Genomic DNA, 20,129 nt, shown 5'->3' on the forward strand with positions numbered 1-20,129 from the left:
ACATAGGCCAACGCGCGCGCGCACACACACACACACACACACACACACACACACACACACACACACACACACACACACACACACATAGGGAAAATGGAGAATGGAGGCACAGACTTGAAACCAAAAACAGAGAGACAAGGACACAAGAAGAAAACATCAAACAACATAACATAATATAAACATGATATGATATACTGAAGAAGATATTAGAGAAAACAGAAAAACTCACACACGGGGAAATCAAAAAAACTAATAGAATAGAAACAAGCCCACTTTTCAGTATTAAAACAGCAATGAGTTAATACGATTCAAAAACTATTCATACTAAATAACAGTAATCAAATACAAGGGGTCTAGAGAAAAAAGTAAGAACAAAAAGTGAACATTTTCTGTGAATTAACAAAACCTATGTTAACTTGATTTAATTACCTGGAAAATTTTCCCATGATTAAATTGTGTTCAACAGATTATTGTTTTGAATGAGACCATGTCATCTAGCTATATTTTTGTTATATTACTACTACTACTGTTACTTGTGAGTACAAATGGTTGTCTGTCTCTCTGTGTTAGTCCTATGACAGACTGGTGATGTGTACCCCACCTCTCGCCCTACGGCAGCTGAAATATGCTCAAAACAGGAAATGGACACCATGACATCTTCTGACAAATGTGTTCCAAGTCAGGACACTCAACATACTTGAAATAATAAAGCACTCTTTTCAGGATAACATTTAATCCATTCAAGATTAAAAACAAATTCCTGTAAATGTTCTAGTTATAAAAAATAGTTCGTTTTTGTACATTAACATATTTTTGGCCATTGAAGAATATTACATTTCTTCACCTTGAATAATTTTGTTGTTTTTACACTGCATGACTTGAGTCCGTATTGAGTCACAGTGACGTGCTGTGAAGCATTAGTGGTAATCCATGAATGTTTAGTCAACACACTGGAACTGAAAGGGCGTTGTCTAAAGTAGAGGTATATTTGCACCCATGACCCCTCATCACTGCTCACACCCATTTTGATGTGAAGATGCAACAGCTTTCCCAAATGACTGATCTCCTCAACCATATCTCAGAGGAAGTGAATTTCCATTGTATACATCCATAAACACAATCTTTCAGTCACTAATAATTGATTTGCTCATAGATGATCTTAGAAACACAGATCAATAAATCGAGAGCTTTCCTTTCATGCTCTCTGTTTACCATGACAGACTAGTACAGTCTCCACACCACTCCAGATGCTGTACCAATCTATTGGCAACAAAAACTGAAGTTAGAATAATAAATAGCCAAATAAAACCTTTAATTATTATTTACATGAGTTGATTTTGTTGCCTAGAAACTAATAAACGTTTCAGTTGTTATAAAAATCAAGTGCTTGAATCACTGGATAAGACTTAAGCAATACCACCACAGTCTAAAGTGTCATAAAATAATGATGTAACTCCTCCTACATAATAATTCCTTTAAATAACTGTCTTATCTTTGAGGAAGCACTGTATCATTTTTGTATTTCTGGTTTCAACTCTTCTCTGACACTATCAGCAGATGTAACATCTCACACAATGGACTGGATATCTAGTGCTACACTATTCCTGTCAGGTAAAACAAGTTTGTGTGTTGTGATTTTATCTATTATTTTCTAATTATGAAGGTCAGCAAACAGTAATTATGACTGGCATTTTGATGAAAACTGTGTTTTTCAATCATAAAACTAAAACAGGTTCAAAAAGTGTAATAAGTCCATGCAATCGTTATACATACATATCTGACTGTTATGTACTGTTAGGTTTGGTTTAGCCCTGTATGGGGCTAAACCAAACCTGAGGCTTTTTACATTAATGTCACATCATATGTATCTGTCCAGTTTATTCTGACATGTTTAATATCATGTTTATTCATGTCTGTATAACAATTGAGCAGAAATGTAAATAACATGAAAAATCAAACAAATTCTAAGCGGATTGATAGTTTTTAACTATTGTTGAAACAATAATGATCATATTAATATGGCTGAGTCATGGTGACAAGAAAAAAAATGAGTGCATGTAATAATGATGAGGTATATTTTTCAAATACATGTACATTATGGAGAACAAGCACTATATGATATACTGGTTATTTCAGACAGCTGTGTAAAGCTAATGCCCAAAAAATGAAGGCAAAAATAAGGCCGGTCATTTCAGGGGGAAGCCCTCTACAGGACATTCAATTTGCAATGTAAAATTAGATTGTAATTTTATGGTTTTCATCTGAGAAAAAATTTGCCTCTCTGTATTTTTTGAATATCAAAGTTAGTAATCACAGTTTTCTGATTTCAATTTATTTTTGGGATTTATAGAAATGCTATACAAACCTTACTTATCTCAGACATTTTCTGACTTATGTGTGTGTGTTTTTGTTTGTAAGTGTGTGTGTGTGTGTGTTGGCCTATGTTCCTTCAGGGTCACATACCTGGTGGCAATCACACACTCGCTCTGATGAGTTTGTTTGGGCAGCTTTGAAAGGATGCAGCAGTGCATCAGCTTTTGATGGCTTGGTGCCTTGAAAGCAGCTAGTGAAGTGCTACTCCTACTTTGGTTATTGTTTGGATTTGTTGTAAAGTTATGTTATGTTAGTTATGTTAAGTTATGTTCACCAGTCTGTCCATGTGCACAGGATTTGGAAATTGCGAGCTGTTGAGTGGTGTGTGACTCTGGTGTGGACTCTGGGATAATATTGACATGAGTCTGGGTCTAAGCAAAAGCCCTGTGGAGACTGGTCCTTCCAACTGCTTTGAACTTTTTGACTCCTGTCTCTAAATAGGTCTTGCTGATTTGCAGGTTGTGTGTGTGTGTGTGTTTATCTGTAGGAAAATCTTTAACTCTTATAAAATAGATATATACAGTTAAAAGTCTAAAATGTATGCCCTCTTTTTCAAGGTGTCCAGTGGGCAGGATTAAAGTCTTTGTCAGGCCAACACTAATCCCAAGGCCTTATGTTGTGTGCGTTTTTGTTTGTAAGTGTGTGTGTGTGTGTTTTTGTCATAACTTGATGAATCTGACATAGTTCAGGAGAGCAGGATGTATGTGCACACAGGTGTGATTGTCTATTTAGCTGCATTTTTTTCAATACTATAAATAAGCAAATTATACAGTATAGTAATGATATGTTTTGATACTGTGGTATACCTGATAAATATCTGGAGCTTTAAAAAGTACTACAATATCTTTTCTTTAAAGTTTATGTTTCAGCACTTACTCTTGGACTGATGGATTAAAATACAACAATCAAAGACACAAAACTGATTCCAAATTAAAATATTAAAAATGTTTTTTAACTGAATAACTGTTCTGAGTAACAAAATTCAGAGCTTTAAAATGTTGGACTTTGGTGCTCTCTAGTGGTCATAAAAGAAACATTGTGGCTGCATTCAAGAAATACAATGAAACTAACACAGACTGTATACTGTTTCTATAAGTGATTATAGATAGTGCTGATAAAATCACATTATTATTCCATAATCAGCTTCAATAATGTTTTTCTTTCTTCTTTAATTCTCAGTCTTAAATGCAGCGCTTTGTTTCAATATCGATCCTGCGGCTTGGAAGACCCTGAGGAGCTCTGCTGCTGGTTTTGGCTACCAGGTGGTTCAAAGACAATCAGAGTAATACTTTTGCTTTTTTGTCAAAGAAATATTGAATCATGTAATCCTTATTAAAACAATGGGAGCTTTTTCACTTCACCTCATCCACCAAACTTGTATCTTATGTTTGGTTTTCTCTCGTTAGCTTGCTCATCAGTGCCCCACTAGAACAGTATTCACAAAACAGAAAAGGGAAAATATATAGGTGTACCACCTCTGGAGAAAACTGCCAAAATATACAATTTCAAGGTAGGTAGTTTCTTAATGTCTCAACAGAATGTCCTGAAACTCTGACAGCATTTTTCAAGTATTCATTAAATCATATTCAACTTTTTTTTTATAGTGATCACAAAATGTATTTTATGAGTGTTTTAACATCTAATGAATGCTTCCAATCCAGAGCCAGATTTTGCAATCAACATGTCTCTTGGTTTGACAATGAAAAGTGATCCTGGAACCCAAAACACTGTGGTGAGTTGGTGAACTGCAAATACACTGGCACAGGAAAATAATCAGTTAACTCTAATCAGAATTTGACCTTTTCTTTCTTTTCAGGCATGTGGTCCAACTATTCCAAAGGACTGCAAAAGCTACACTATGTACAATGGTGTGTGTTTTCAGATAGACCAGTACAATATATTTGGACCTCCAATCCCTTCTTCCATTGACGGTAATTAGCATACTTATATTATTTGAAAATATACTTATGTTTCATGCATGCCCACACATACAACATGGGCAGTGGGGGTCACAGAATGAACAAAATCTAATCACTTTCTTTTTTTTTTGCAATGTAAGCTTTGATTGATACAAAGAGGAGTTTAGTTGAGACAACATAAAACAGAGTATAATACTTATTGTCATTGCATGTGCCACATATAATAGAATTACAGTGTCTCTTCATCAAGAACTGCAAACCATACATGTACATTTGAACCCCCACGCCCCTTAAGAAGAGAAACAGTGCTTGTATTCAGCAGACTGATTGAGTTGGCAAATAGGACAAAATTTGTACATTTTAGTTTTTTTTATTAATTGTAACTACATGTTACTAGTTTGAATTTGATTGGGTTAATTAAAAAAAGAGTTTTTTGTTTTTTCTAATTTTTCTTTGTTTAGTTTTAGTCAACTTAAACAACCATGGTCTGGTGTCACAGGCTGGGTCTCTGAACCAGCGGTCTGAGTATATTTTTTTATTCATCTCATGTTAGATTTGTGATTATATCATGATCATGTGTTATTCCTATTTAGCTTTCAGTTGAGGTTAAAGTCAGCCATTATTTATGATTGTCTCCTTGGTTTCTGCGTTTGTGTCTTGTCTAATTTATCATAGTCTGTTATTTTGAGTCATCGTTTCTCATAGTCTGTCATAGTTTGCTCATAGTTTTGCAGTTTGTTCATCGTTTCCTTAGTTTTCATGTTTCCTCCTTCCATCAACCAAATAAAGGCTCGCTTTCTGTTTGAATTCAGGTTCTGTTCTCCTGTGTCTGCATTTGGGTTCACATCTGAAACGCACCGGCTGCTCAGCCGTGACAGTCTAAGAGTGACATGTTTCCTTTTCTTTGTTTGTGATTTCTTATAGCTTCTAGAAAGAAATACAAATAACTTCAAAAACTAGTGTAACTAATAAAAAAGTAATTTTTTAACAAATAAAATTTGAAATTAAGAAGTGAAAATTTTTGTCTTAAATTCACTGCAGACCACAAAGAAAGTTGTTTTATTTTGTTATGCGAGTTGTGCTAAGTCTTAAGTGGTGTTAAACATTCAAACACAGGACTCAATTTCAAGTTAAATAGGGCCCAAAAAAGAAGTGAAAAGGAGATTTAAAGGGAAAACAATGATGTTAATATTATTCTTCCAGAATACCAAGAAATTCAGTCTTTTCCACAAAAAGGGCACAGAGAGCAGTTCAGAAACACTAAAAGAGCATTCCTTGCCCATCTGTTTGACAGAATGCCTGATTGGAACAGACATCGCCTTTCTGTTGGATGGTTCAGGGAGTGTAAAAAGTCAAGATTTTCAAAAAATGAAGACCTTTGTGAAAAACCTCGTTGGGTCATTTCTCTCAAGTGATACAAAGGTGAGGAACTGCACTGCTATTCTCAGTTAGACATAGACATTACAAGTACATGTAGCTTTTTTAAATTTCCATAAAAATATGTTTTTTTTTCTTATGTTTTCCACTTATTTCCACTTTCCACTTATTTCTCTGTGCATGTTTTTTCTTCAGTTTTCTGTTTCCCAGTTCTCTCATTCACCAAAGGTCCATTACTACTTTAATAATTTTTTCTCATCTGGATCATGGAAATCTAACATTGATAGAATTACACAACTACGTGGAGGAACTTACACAGCTAAGGCCATCGAACATGCTGTGTAAGTGCTGCCAAGATTTTGCATGTTTATTGTGTGATCTTTTTATCCAAAACACTGATGTAACCTTTTTCAAAAGAGTCTAGTGTTTGTGGATGTCTATACAGTTAATGGAGCAAGTCAGATATTAGATATAAAAACTGTACTTGTAGAGCTATATTTAACTGAAATCTAAATTCCCTGTTATGTTAGAAGAAAATACTGTTAGAAAGCAGGGTATGATTGTTATTTAAGAGGTTATTTTACTTAACCTCTAAGACAACAAGATGAAAGATGAACTGAAACTCTATTTTCTTCATTCAACAGCCAAAATGTTTTTACACCACAAAGGGGATCCAGATCAAATGCAAAGAAGGTGCTGATAGTTATAACTGATGGAGAATCTCAAGACTCAAATCGCTTACCATATGTAGCACAGCTAGCTGAGAGTAAAAAAATAGTTCGATTTGCTATTGGGGTAAGTACCTGTTCATTGAGCCTGTAAAGTTAACCTAATTTATACATTCCCAGCAGTTCCCTGAGGTCACGTGACCAGGGCTGGTCGTCCAACATGCGAGGCTGAAAACAAAAGGCGACAGAGCTTTTGTAACTGTGGCCCCCAGATTGTGGAACTCCCTTTGAGCCTGAGATCTGTGGACTCCGTGGTCGCTTTTAAAAGACAGCTAAAAACTCATCTTTTAAAACTTGCTTTTGGTTGACTTTTATTTTTAGGTTTTAGCTTCTGTGAAGCACTTTTATCTTGAAAGGTGCTATATAAATAAAATTTTACTTACTTACTTACTAATTTTCTTATGCAATTTAAAAAGTACAAACATTGATAGGAAACTGATTGCTATGGGTGATAGATATGTAAAAACGGCTATTATAATGTATTTAGATGTTAGCATCTATAAGAGCATTTTGTTATTTTGGGGAAATTATGAGAGTACAGTATACAAACTCAGTACTCATTGCAAATGCAAATATACTTGGATCCCTTTGGTTTAATAGGGAAACAAATCCACACAATATAATAACTTCAATGTGTGTGTGTGTGTGTGTGTTTTCCCCTCTAGGTGGGGGATGCGTTTAATAAACCTGAGGCAAAACAAGAACTGGACACCATTGCATCTTTTCCCTCAGACAAACACGTGTTTCAAGTTAGAGACTTCAACGCACTTGAAATAATAAGACAGAACTTAGAGAAAAAAATCTCTATCGAAGGTACAAACATAAACTTGCTTTGTTGACATTTTCTGGAGTAAAGGCCTGGTAGAGCATTACAATGGAGAAAAAGGAATTTGGTGACTGGTGGGATTTGTTTCTAAATTACTTTATTTTTGGAAGTTTCTGATTAATAAATTAATTTATAATATTAGGAATCCTGTGTTTTCATTATTCCATTGTTTGTTTTTGGCTTCTCAGATATCCCTAGTACTTGAGATCTCCAGTTCTGATTAAATTTTAATACTCTCTGTAGTATTCTCATCAGTGTTTCGGTGCTGTGTCTTCCCCCCTCTATTACATGTCTACAGACATGTCTGTTACGCATGTCTGTGCTTTTTTTTGCTGTTTCAGTTGTTATTTACTTTTATGAATATGGTTATTGTCTTTATTTCAAACAACTTGAATCAAAGCTGAAAATGTGCACAGCTTGAGTCATTGTCCAGAAACTCGTGGTTCTAACTGTATTTAAAATTTATAGCAATTCTTCCATCTGAAGTTGATAATTTTATCTTTGTCCATTTGTAAAATGACCAAAATACACTCTGACATGCTTTCAATAAACAGCAAGTCATTATTTAGAATTATACCATTAAGTCATAATAATAGCATGAATGAGCAAATCGGAATTTATTACAGTCTTTTAAATTTGTGTTTATTTTTGTGTTTCAGGATCTCAGACCAGTGGGGAGTCACTGAGAATGGAAATGGCTCAAGAGGGATTCAATGTAGCTTATGTGCCTGAGGTAATTAAAACCACTTTAAACTAACCAGACAGTCAAGTGATATACAAAAAAGGGCAGCCAAACAAACTTCAGATTTTAAATTAATTTCTATGAATTCAATATATATCTATCTACACTGCAGGGAATTCAAATGTCTATTGTTGGTGCCAACCAGTGGACGGGAGGCTATACTCAATTTACAACTGGGTATGACAGGGTGAAAACATACGAGATGCCATTGGAGCCTGACAGTTATCTTGGTGAGAATATTACACTGACAACAAACTAACTGTAAACATAGCTATGCTGTAATTATTATTATTGGACGAAATATAAAAACTGAAAAAAATATTCAAAATGCTGAAGGTGTATATGCTAAAAGCATTTTAATATCAGTCACATTGTTTTGATTGTCTGTTACTTAACATAAAATATGAAACAAATGGCTACAATTAAAATAATAAAAACAATAAATAAAAAAACCTGGAAAACCCAGAAGACTGGAATAAGAAAAGACAACAATAACAAATAAATTTAGGTTTAAATGACCAAAAACTGCCCTCAATAGTAAGATGATAGACAAATGGATGAATGTATGGTTGGATGGATATGCTCACTAGTAAGTATGTTGGGGGTTCCTTTGTGATTCAGAGTATAGAAACTGTAATCACTTTAACAAATAGATTCAGAATAAAATTAGGTGAAGACTTCTTTTGGTCTGCAGACATCTGTAACATGCAGTAGGCTTAAGGCAAGAAAAGGGTATGTTGAAATAGAAGGCTTCTTACTGCAAATGATGGCTGAATTATAGGATACAAGTAAGTTTTTTTGTTTGTTTTAATCTGGTATGTTAGACAGTTGTTGAAATATGTAATTTCAAACTTTGCTCCCTGCAGAGGTACTTTAGAAAAATCTATACAATTTGTCTATGTTAGCCACATTTGATTTTTTTTAACTAATGACTTTGACTGCTTGACTGTTAAATTCTAGGTTACTCCATGGCAATTGCTAAAACCCAGCGTGGCTCACTGACAGTTATTGGTGCTCCAAGGTTCAAACACAGAGGAACAGTGCTTGCTGTGACATGGAGTTTACAGTTCTCAACAGCTAACAGACAAAGCTTTATGAAACAAACGATTGAGCCGTTTCCGTGGCAGGTACAGCTTTACAGTATAAGGCGGACATGAAAAATAAACTATAATCAAAACCTGTATTATTTTTATGTATCTGATGTTTTTTTTCTTTAATAATTTGTTCCTTACACAGTATCAGACTGGTGAATATTTCGGGGCAGAGGTGTGTGCCATGGACATAAATAATGATGACATCACTGATCTAATCTTTATATCAGCCCCAATGTACACGGAGCCTGATAGAGAGGGAAGAGTTTATGTTTGCAGATTAACTGGTTCGGTAAATATATTTAGAATATTTATAATATTTTATGTACTACAGTTAAATTAATCAGTTTATTTGCCAACTTTCTTAATGATCATAAAATATTAACTCTCTTCCTTTTAGTTTGTGGAGTGTAATTTTGATGATCCATTAGTACTAAGAGGACATGCAGCTGTCAAAGGAAGGTTCGGCTCTTCTCTTGCTGTGCTGCCTGATCTAAACTCAGATGGATTCAGGGATTTGGCAGTTGGAGCACCTTTGGAGAATGATGGTGAAGGCAGCATCTACATATTCCACAGTGAAGGAGGACGAATCAGTCCTACTTACTCACAGGTACACAGCATCAGAGAGCTCACAATGATGTCTAAACTCATCTATCATGTAATCTCAATATTGACAAAATCTGCAACTTGATTAGATAAAATATGTCCATGTACACAGAGAATTACTGGCTCTGAGGTCCAGTCAGGACTGAAGTTCTTTGGCGTGTCAATCAGTCAGTCATCTTTTGACCAGAGTGGTGATGGACTGCCTGACTTAGCGGTGGGCTCAAAGGGCAAAGTTGTTTTATTGAGGTAAGTCCAAGACAGTCCAATCATGTGTTATTGTTGGCAATGTTTCTGCCATCTTAAAAATATTATTAAGTGACCAAAAACCTTTAAGCAGTAGTGGTTTATAAAATGTGTTGTGCTTACTTTTGTGAAATCGTGTTACTAATTCTGGTGAGATCACCACTAATGATACCATATGTTAGTATGTTATTAATTATGAAGGTAAAAGTAGTTCACATGTATATTACTACTTTCCAGATCAAGGCCCATAGTAATCGTGAAAACTGACGTTTCATTCAGCCCAAAGCAAATCCTTACTACGAATGTAGACTGCTCAAAACCACTCGAGAACACAGCTGAACTCTGCTTTACCATGAGCAGAGTGTCTACAGTCAACACAGGTTCATCATTCTCCTCTCCCTTTTCTAAACTACAAAGTCACTGCCCATCAGCTTAATGTTTTTTATTTATATAAATTCATAGCATTGAAATCCATTTGTGATTTATTCCAGCTCAAGCAAGGATTCATTATACTTTAACAGTGGATGCCACTCGGAAACCTCCAAACAACCGAGCATACATCAGTGGGAAACAACAAGAGCAGTCTGGATCATTTACTATAGACTTAAGAAACAGACAGTGTTCAACTGTAAAATTCTATATTGAGGTAAAATCTAACAATATCTGGAAAAAAACAAAACAAAATATAAACAATACAATACAATCAATCGATTTCAATGCAAAGAGTCCTTTAACACTGAATCTAAACCATTCATCCCTCTTCTTGCAGGCCTGTCCTGAAGACTCTCTCAATGTGCTCGCCAATGAGCTCAAATTCACATTTGATGGTTTATCTTCCAACACAGATCCCAAACCAAGTCTGTCCCCACAGACTAAAACAACAACCATTCATCCTGTAAGTCTATTAACAAAACAACTTCCTCCACACCCTGATTTCTAATTCTTTTGTCTACACGCATAGGCATCAGTTTTTGGAAAAATGAGTCCTACTCTACATAGTTCTTTACCTTAAAATTATAGTTTTTGTCTTAGATTATACACTTTAAATTGTTTCCCTGAGCGTCCAGAGGACCAAGATGTCTTCCATAAATGGAACAAGAATATTAACAGAAATTGTTTTGTTTCCTCTAACAACAACACAAAGCCTCCACTAAATGGCAGCACACAAAAATTGGTCATTGGATTTGGCTATACAATGTTCAAATTGCAATCCGTAAATAAAACGTCATGTAAATACTTTTTTCCATCATGCTCTCTTCCACAGTTAGGGTTTGACATCAACTGTGGCAATGACAACAAGTGTGTTGATAACCTGAAAGTGGATTTCAACTTCACCAGGTGTGGCAGAATTACAAGACTTTGCTTGGCTGCTTTCCTTTTCCTTTGTTCTCATCCTCCTTTATACTTTGCCAGATCCTCAGAGGTTAAAGTGGGGATTGATGAGCTTTTGAATGTCACAGTCACAGTGGAGAACAGAGGAGAAAACTCCTACAACAGTCGTGTTATTCTCACGCACCCAGCTGGACTCTCCTACAGGAAGTTCACGAGTCAGCAGGTAAGGTATCAGGATCAAGTCTGTATCAATTCATCACTGATCTGCTGCTCTTCCAATCCATCTAGCAGTCATTTTATTTTATAATAAAGCGAAGAATTGAGTGCAGCCCCTTGGACAGTGAAGATGGTTTATCCCGGGGAAGGACAGACTGCACTATTTACAAGCCAATTTTCAAGAGCAAAACTAAGGTTTGTTTGTTTTCTTTATACATAAAGTATATTCTACTTTCTGCATAATTTAGCAAAAATTATTACTCAGTCTTATCTCTCTCATTCAATTAAGGTTTTCTTCATTGTTTCCTATGGAATTGACAACAACAGTCTACTTGAGAAGAAGATCTTTGTCACTGTGAATGCCAGCAGGTACTGTTCATTTTGGTACATGTACTCATTAAAGCAATATCCCAGACACAATACAAATATTTTCAATTCTCTCTTTCAGTGGAAATCAGGAGCATGCCACTACAAGTGAACTTTACAAAAAGAAATGGATTGATGTGAAATACAGCATTTTCATGACATTTGAAAAGTATGTGCTGTTCTATTTAAATCAATCTATCTATCTAATTGTTTTTCTTTGTATTTAACCTTAAAAATATATCTGTTTAGCTCCCTCAGTTACAACAATTTCACATTTGGGATGAATAGTTCGCAGAAACCAGTTCAACAGTCAGTCACGGTGAAATATACCTTCTCCATAGATTTTTATTTTTTTTTAAATGTATTGTGTTATATAAACCTAGCTATAAAGCTTGTAATTCTTTTCTTTTCTTGTTTAGATTACAAATGATATCAGAGCGCTTAATTTCACTGTGGTGATCAGGGTTCCAGTGAAGCTTGGTGAAAAAGACATTTGGGTGGATTTGAACAATCTACAGGTAATTTATATTCCAGAAGATTTAGCTGCTGACCCCAAAATGGCTGAAGCTTAGCTGTGGGACAGATGTATGTGAGGACCAATCACACTGGCACTTAAATGTATTCCAGATAACAGACTGTCAGAGAGGAAATGATGAAGAACCACCTTTCAAAAATCTTGTTCCTCAAATACTGACAAATAAAGTAGTTGTAAGTACACCTCTGCACATTAGCTACTGAAATGTAAATTCACAGTAGATTTTAAAATTCAAATTGCACTGGGTCAAGACAAGTGTTCCATTCAGTCTTCTTTAAATCACCAACAGGACTGCTCTGTAGCCAGGTGCAGAGTGTTCAAGTGCAACACATTCCTGGAAAGACGGATGAAGAGGACATATGAAATATCTGCCAACCTCAGTTCAGGATGGATAGAGCAGGTAGTTGAAGCGAAATTTGTGTTACATGTTTCATTAATATATATATGTATATATACTGTATATAAAAAAAATTCCCCTCTCGCCCCTGCGGGCGGTCTATCCTTCAAGCGACTGTCCTCTACCATAGGCCTGGGAGCTTGAGGGTCCTGTGCAGTATCCTTGCTGTTCATAGGACTGCGCTCTTCTGGACAGAGATCTCAGATGTTGTTCCTGGAATCTGCTGGAGCCTCTTGCCTAGCTTGGGAGTCACTGCATCTAGTGCTCTGATTACCACTGTTACCTTCACCCTCCGCATCTTCTCAAGCTCTTCTCTGAGCCCTTGGTACTTCTCCAGCTTCTCATGTTCCTTCTTTCTGATGTTGCTGTCATTCAGGATTGCTACATCTATCACTACAGCCATCTTCTTCTGCTTTTCTACCACTACTGTGTCAGGTTGGTTAGGCATCACCATTTTGTCCATCTGTATGTGAAAGTCCCACAGGATCTTTCTGGATGTCAGCCACTTCCTCTGGTGGTACATACTGTGCAGGGGCCTGTCCTTCCATGATGGTTCCTCCTCTTGCTCCTCATTCTTGGGTTTCTGCTGCCTGGGGTATTCACTGAGCAAGTGGTTGGTTGGGGCCACTTTCATTATGCATTCATGGATGTTCTTTGTCTCATCCTGGAATGTGGTTCTGACACTCACCAGTCCCCGGCCTCCTTTCTTGCACTTAACATACAGCCGCAGGATGCATGCAAGGTCAGGAACTTCCTCATCTTGATCTAAATGACTTCTATCTCCTCCTTTGGCAAGCTTATTATTCCAGCAGGGTACCTGATCATGGGCAGGATGTAGGTGTTGATAGCTTACTGTTGTTCTTACCGTTCAGCTCACCCCTCTGGACTTCCCTGACCCGCTGCAGGTACTTTCCTAGCATTATGTTTGGACACACTTCAAAACTATGAATGAACACATATGGAATTATGTAGAAAAAAATGTTTGAAATAACTCAAAACATATATTTTAGATTCTTTAAAACAGCCACCCTTTGCTTTGATTACTGCTTTGCATACTCTTGACATTCTCTCAATGAGCTTTGTGATGTAGTCACCTGAAATGGTTTTCCAACAGTATTGAAAGAGTTCCCAGAGATTCCAGTCACATCCAACTACCAGCCAATAACCACCCTCAGTACCACATGGAAGCTACTGTCTGGCTAAAATGAACAAGCACATTGCTCAATACATGAGCAGGGCACAGAATTCCCTTCTGTGCCCTGCTCATGTATTGAGCAGGGCACAGCAGGGCGCCTCTGGCAAGAATACCAGAGGCGCAAAACACTAGCTACTGGTAGGCAGAGCAGTCAGCCAAGACTGCAACACTAGGGTGACCAACCTGTGTGCTGCCTGGATTGACTACAAGAAGGCCTATGACTCGATGCCCCACACCTGGATCCTGGAATGTCTAGAACTGTAAAAGACAGGGCTCTAGACTAACTTTTTGCCATGGGCGTACCAGTACGCCTAACTTTAAAAAGTTAGGTGTACCGGCACAAAAGTTAGGCGCACACAAATTTTATAATAATTTATATAATATAATGTGTTTTTCTGGATACACTGTGCTTTTTCAGCATTCAAAGATTGATGACACCGTGTCAGAGCACTGGCTATGAATTTCAGAAGGATCAGGCCTTAACTTAACCCTCCTGCCATCCTTTAAAAAACTCACACCCATTACCCTAGGGACCATTCTCAGCCACGCCCAAAAACGCCATAAAAAGACCATATATCCATATTTTATTCCACTTTAAATTAGCCAACCTTGTAAAACTACTTCTCCCTGAAATATTCATGTAAAGTTTTAATTATATTGTCGTTGTTTTAACCCTTCAAATCCCAGTGTTATTACATGAGCGCCCTGTGTTATAAGCCCCAAAAAACGAAACTAAATATTTCCACAAAAAACCAGTTGAAGTAATATGTAATTGTCATTATAAGTAGGCCTTTAGATGGACCAAAGATTGGCACCAACATACATTTTGACCTGCCATTATTTTTTTGCATTTTTTTTGCAATTTAAAAATTAAAACTTCAAGGCCCTGAGTCTTCATTGACATCCAAGAAAAGAAGAAAAAATAAAATCATATAATGATAATTTGGGGATGAAAAATAGCGTTTATAATGGAAGTCAATGGGCAGAAAATGGTCCCCAGGGTGATGGGTGTGGGGATTTCTGCTGCTCAGCCATTTTAGGCTGATTTAAGGAATTCACACTGGAATATTAACATTGACAGGTAAAAACTATCCTGTGGCAAGTTTGGTTATATTCCACTGAACACAGTGGAAATGGCAGCCATTTAACACATAGCAGTGGCACAAAAAGGTCCCAAGAAGGCAGGAAGGTTAACAGAAAAGTTAGCAATAGTTCTTTTCCTATTACAGCTACATACACTTCTGTCGTGCCTAGGCTGCTCACTAGGGCTGGGTATCATCACTGATTTCTATAATCCATTCGATTCCGGTTTTCAAAGTCCTGATTCGATTCAACTTAGCCTCAGACAGTCAGAAATATTATAATTCTGATCATTTATCAGTACTGACTTCATCAGAATTGTGAACATCACAGCAGATGCCTTTGTGTGAAAGTAACTGAGAATAAAACACAGAAAAACATGAAGGAGATTTTCCTGGTCTGGCTTTTTATAGCAGATAACCTTAAAAATATTCTACAATGTTCTGCATATAAAGTTTAAATTTCTTCAGTATTGAACAACAGAAAAAATAGGCTTTCTTGTCCAAGGTCATTTAAGTGAAAAAAGAAAAAGACAGCAGCCACAGCGTTGTAAACAGCGGTAGACTGGTGGGTAATAAGCGAACGAATAATACAGAAAACAGAGATTGGAGACGGGAAACTATTCTTGAAGTACAGAGAGAGATAGAGAGAGAGCTAGCTGTGCATGAAGTGTGATTTTAATAGTCGTGGAAGCAAAACAGCAAAATTCATGACGACATTGATCAAATGTGAAGCGCAGTTTGCTGCTTCTTTTGCTGCTGGCTTTTTGGATGGAGAGAGACAAAACCTGCAGCTCAGAATCAGCGCAAAAAGACGTAATCACAGCGCGGACCGGACACATCAGAACCGCTAAGCTCCGACAGCGTGTCCGTCTACGGGCCGTCGGGTGAGAAAGCCGAGAAAGACAAAGTTGATTCTGATGCGTCGGGTCCGTTCAGTGTTTACGTCTTTGTGTGGAATCCGTGTACCTGCTCTCATTTGCTGTTTGGTTGTTGTTGAAATGGTTTTGTGAGCTTTAATCTGAGAATCTGGCGTTTCTGGCAAAACAGTTATATTTAAAAGTTGATTCAGAATTTAATGAATTGATATCGCTTTATTCAAGCTACTCACCTCCCTCTTCCACCTGCACTTTCTACTGGACCACGGCCAATCAGAGAGGTCCCGCCCCTGACTATCTCTGATTGGTTTAGTCCACGATAGGGGTATAATGTGTGTCTGTTGTTGACCACAGCGAAGGTTGCAGATTTTTTATTTTTTTTTGCTACCGGAACAGTTGGTCGTACAGGTGCAACCAAATATATTTTTTTAGTCGCACCACTGAAAAATTTGGTCGCATTTGCAACCAAATTGGTCGCACTCTAGAGCCCTGAAAGATCAACAGGACTCTAGGAGCCTTCATCATGAACTGAATGGGAAAGTGGCGTACAACACTAGAAGCTAACTTCAACCCCATCGCACAAGTCACCATCAAGTGGGAGATCTACCAAGGATATGCACTGTTGGGCACAGAGTGACGAAACCTGCAGCTTCAGAATTTGTGAGGTGTCGGCTTTCAGCTCCCGCAGCATGTACATGTATGTGCTGTCGGGTTAACGATCCGCTCTTTGTGTTTATATCTTTTTGCGGAATCTGTTTACCTTCTGGGCGATCGTGGCTCAAGAGTTGAGAGTTCGCCTTGTAATCGGAAGGTTGCCGGTTCGAGCCCCGACTTGGACAGTCTCGGTCGTTGTGTCCTTGGGCAAGACACTTCACCCATTGCCTACTGGTGGTGGTCAGAGGGCCCGGTGGCGCCAGTGTCCGGCAGCCTCGCCTCTGTCAGTGCGCCCCAGGGTGGCTGTGGCTACAATGTAGCTTGCCATCACCAGTGTGTGAATGTGTGTGTGAATGGGTGGATGACTGGATATGTAAAGTGCTTTCGGGTCCTTAGGGACTAGTAAAAGTGCTATACAAATACAGGCCATTTACCATTTTACCATTTATTTCTCTCATTTGCTTTTTTCGCTGTTTGGCTATTGTTGAAATAGTTTCGTGAGCTTTAACCTGAGATTCTGATGTTTCTGGCAAAATACATTTATATTAAAATATCAATTTAGGATTTAATGAATCGATATTGGCTTATTAAAACCAAGACTGATTTGAATCTGGAAATCTATTTTTTAAACTCATTCCCTAATTCGAAGCTCATTCAGATTTGAGTGATGTAGTCCGATGGTAAAAATGGCATTCTAATTTTCACCCATCTAAACGGTAACTGTAACAGAATACAGTTACTCATATTTTGTATTTTAAATTCTTAACGCCGGTACATCTATTCTGTTACTCCCCAACACTGGCTACCCTACTGGGGTAATAATCTTGCCAAAGGAGGAGAAGCCACTGATATCAAGACGAGAAAGCGCCTGACCATGCATGAAGGGTTTTCAGCCCAAGTCCAGCATCCTGAGGCTGGACTTGGCGTGCCTAGCAAAAGAAGTTTGGGAAAAACTGGTATACAGAAACATCTGTGTCAAGTATGGGCTGGATATCATGAGGTCAAAATAGGAGACACCCCCTAGGGTGGTCAAGAATGACCGAGCGAAGATCCTGTGGGACTTCCACATACAGACAGACAAAATGGTGATGGCTAACCAACAAGACAGCCGTCTTCCTCTGGACAAGCAGAGGAAGACGGCTGTAGTGATAGACGTAGTGATACCAAATGACAGCAACATTAGGAAGAAGGAACTTGAGAACCTGGAGAAGTACCAAGGACTCAGAGAAGAGCTTGAGAAGATGTGGAGGGTGAAGGTAACAGTGGTCCCAGTGGTAATTGGAGCACTCGTTACAGTGACCCCCAAGCTAGGTGAATGGCTCCAGCCGATCCCAGGAAATATCTGTGCAGAAGAATGCAGTTCTCGGAACAGCAAAGGGACCAGCAGGACCCTCAAGCTCCCATGTCTCTGGTAGCAGACCCGAGCTTGAAGGATAAAGACTGTCCACAGAGGCGAGAGGTGAACACACATTGTTCCTGTATATGTATGAGTAACTTGGTAAGTGAAATAATCTAATTTATGGCCAGCTCATTCTATTTTTTTTTTCTTAGATTGGACTTCAATCTGCCAAATTCCTCTTAACCAGCACAGTCAGTCTCGAGTACGACAAAAACCAGTACATCTACTTTTCAACAGGTTCTGACAACCCTCCTGTTCGTAAGGTGAGTACACATTCTTGTCTATTGTTTGAGTTATTAAGAGCTTCTTTGGCATCGACATCCTGTTTTCTCTCAGATTGAAGTTGTGGTAGAAGTGTATCCTGAGCCAAATTTCACCAAAGAAATTATTGGAGGATGTCTGGGAGGGTTGGCTTTTCTGGCTTTACTCACTGCTGGCCTGTACAAGGTGAAAGACACTTCTTACACTTTTTCAATAATTACAAAGGTTTAAAACATTTTAGTGAAGATTTCCAGTTAAAAAATAATTTAGAGGTTACAATATTCATTTATGTAGCTTGGTTATTTATTTAAATTTTTACTGCCACTGAAATTAATGATTGCTTGATTTTTTTCCCTTGCATTCCTAGGCTGGATTTTTCAAGAGCAAATACAAACAGATGATAAATGAAAATCCAGCAGACGTTCCAGGTCCAGGGACTGATGCAACAGCAGAATAACAAAGATCACATTTTTTAGTTGTAGGTGTGAACTAAATTAATAGGATGAATATCTGTGAATATACCCTCCTGATATTTTTAGGAATGAATATTGTGCATATAAATGTCAGTGCTACCACGTTTGATTCGCTAAACACAAACAGCTATGTCTGAAATCACTCCATCCCTCACTTACTCTGAAGTACTCTGAAGTATTATGGAAGTTTTGTGTTTTCAAAGTGACTTTACTTTTTTGCTCTACAATGAATCTTTTTGAGATAAACATTTTGCAAACATTGTACAGTGATTGTTTAAAATTCATTGCATGTAAAAAGAAATTTCATGCCATGTGTACTGTAAAATGCATGAAATCCGGTATATACTGTAGCTAAAAACCCTTTGGTTTCTTCAAAAAAAAACTAACCATGTGACATTTGACTTACTTGATTCAGGAATAAATGACAGCATATACAACTTTTCAACTTTGTGTTTTTAATTTATATGAAAAAAGACATTTATTTCATATGTCAGTGTTTACTATTTGCAGTATGTAGCCAGAATATAACAGCAGTGTAGTTTATAGAATAAGCATATACTTGTTTAACTTGTTTATTTATAAATCAAATTATCATTATACAACATAATCCAGTCCAATTGAAAACAATTGAAATTGCCTTTGAAAACACTCGCTCACAGGGCACAGATGAGGCAGGGGTACACAGGTATGTCAATGCTAACTTATATAAGTGAGGGTAGACATATTGCTGTCTCTCCCAGTATTTAAGGGGGTCCTCCAGCCTTCCAATATTTGGCTCCATCGTGTACCGTTGGACCTCAATATTTGCGTCTGCTGTCACATTTTGTGTCTGTGTCTGCCTGACACTCTCATCCAGGCGACGCCACAGTTTGTTACCTAAACAAAAAGGAGAGTCTTATGAGATACTACCAATTCAATTTTCAATTCAATGTTATTTCTATAGTGCCAAATAACAACAACAGTTGCCTCAAGGCGCTTTATATTGTACAGTAGATCATACAATAATAGATACAGTGGAAAACCCAACATTCAGTTTATATAAATGCAACTAAAATGCAATAACAATGGTACCGTGGGAAACAGCCTTAACAGATTGTGACGTTGATGGCTGTGGTGGTGGTGCGGAGGAAGAGGTGGTGGAGGCCCTCATTACGGAAGCACATTCTGCTTTCAGTCTTTTTTCTGCTTCGCTAGCTCTTGCAGGGCTGAGAAACCCGAGTTTTCTGAACCTTGGGTCCAGCAGTGTCGCAAGAAACATAATGCTCATGGTCTGTATTTTATCTAGCTTCTCTCTCAATAGCATCCTCAGCTTCTGAGCCAGAGAAGATCCAATGGATGGTGGTTTTTCCATTTGTTTATTGAGGCAATGATCCAGCATAGTGAGCAAAGGTATGACCTTTGACCCAGACACCCTTTTTTCCTGAGAGAGCTCAGTGGTT

At 37.6% G+C, this 20,129-nt stretch overlaps 1 protein-coding gene across 1 annotated transcript; it reads left to right on the forward strand.

Moving 5' to 3' along the window:
* The first annotated feature begins 1,571 nt into the window (after positions 1–1,571).
* Positions 1,572–18,907, forward strand: LOC113019269 (integrin alpha-M-like). The gene is made up of 30 exons (XM_026162850.1): positions 1,572–1,611; positions 3,553–3,655; positions 3,780–3,883; positions 4,035–4,105; positions 4,190–4,304; positions 5,587–5,714; positions 5,865–6,010; positions 6,314–6,464; positions 7,063–7,210; positions 7,883–7,956; positions 8,078–8,195; positions 8,926–9,092; positions 9,202–9,348; positions 9,457–9,666; positions 9,775–9,908; positions 10,143–10,285; positions 10,397–10,551; positions 10,675–10,800; positions 11,170–11,243; positions 11,319–11,460; positions 11,550–11,648; positions 11,743–11,822; positions 11,902–11,988; positions 12,069–12,138; positions 12,239–12,337; positions 12,447–12,527; positions 12,644–12,754; positions 18,109–18,219; positions 18,293–18,403; positions 18,585–18,907. Exons 1-30 carry the CDS (start codon positions 1,575–1,577, stop codon positions 18,672–18,674), a joined length of 3,432 nt encoding a protein of 1,143 aa, XP_026018635.1. The 5' UTR covers positions 1,572–1,574; the 3' UTR covers positions 18,675–18,907.
* Positions 18,908–20,129: the final 1,222 nt, after the last annotated feature.

Source organism: Astatotilapia calliptera, chromosome 3 (genome assembly GCF_900246225.1).
Source record: "Astatotilapia calliptera chromosome 3, fAstCal1.2, whole genome shotgun sequence".
Lineage (NCBI taxonomy): Eukaryota > Metazoa > Chordata > Actinopteri > Cichliformes > Cichlidae > Astatotilapia > Astatotilapia calliptera.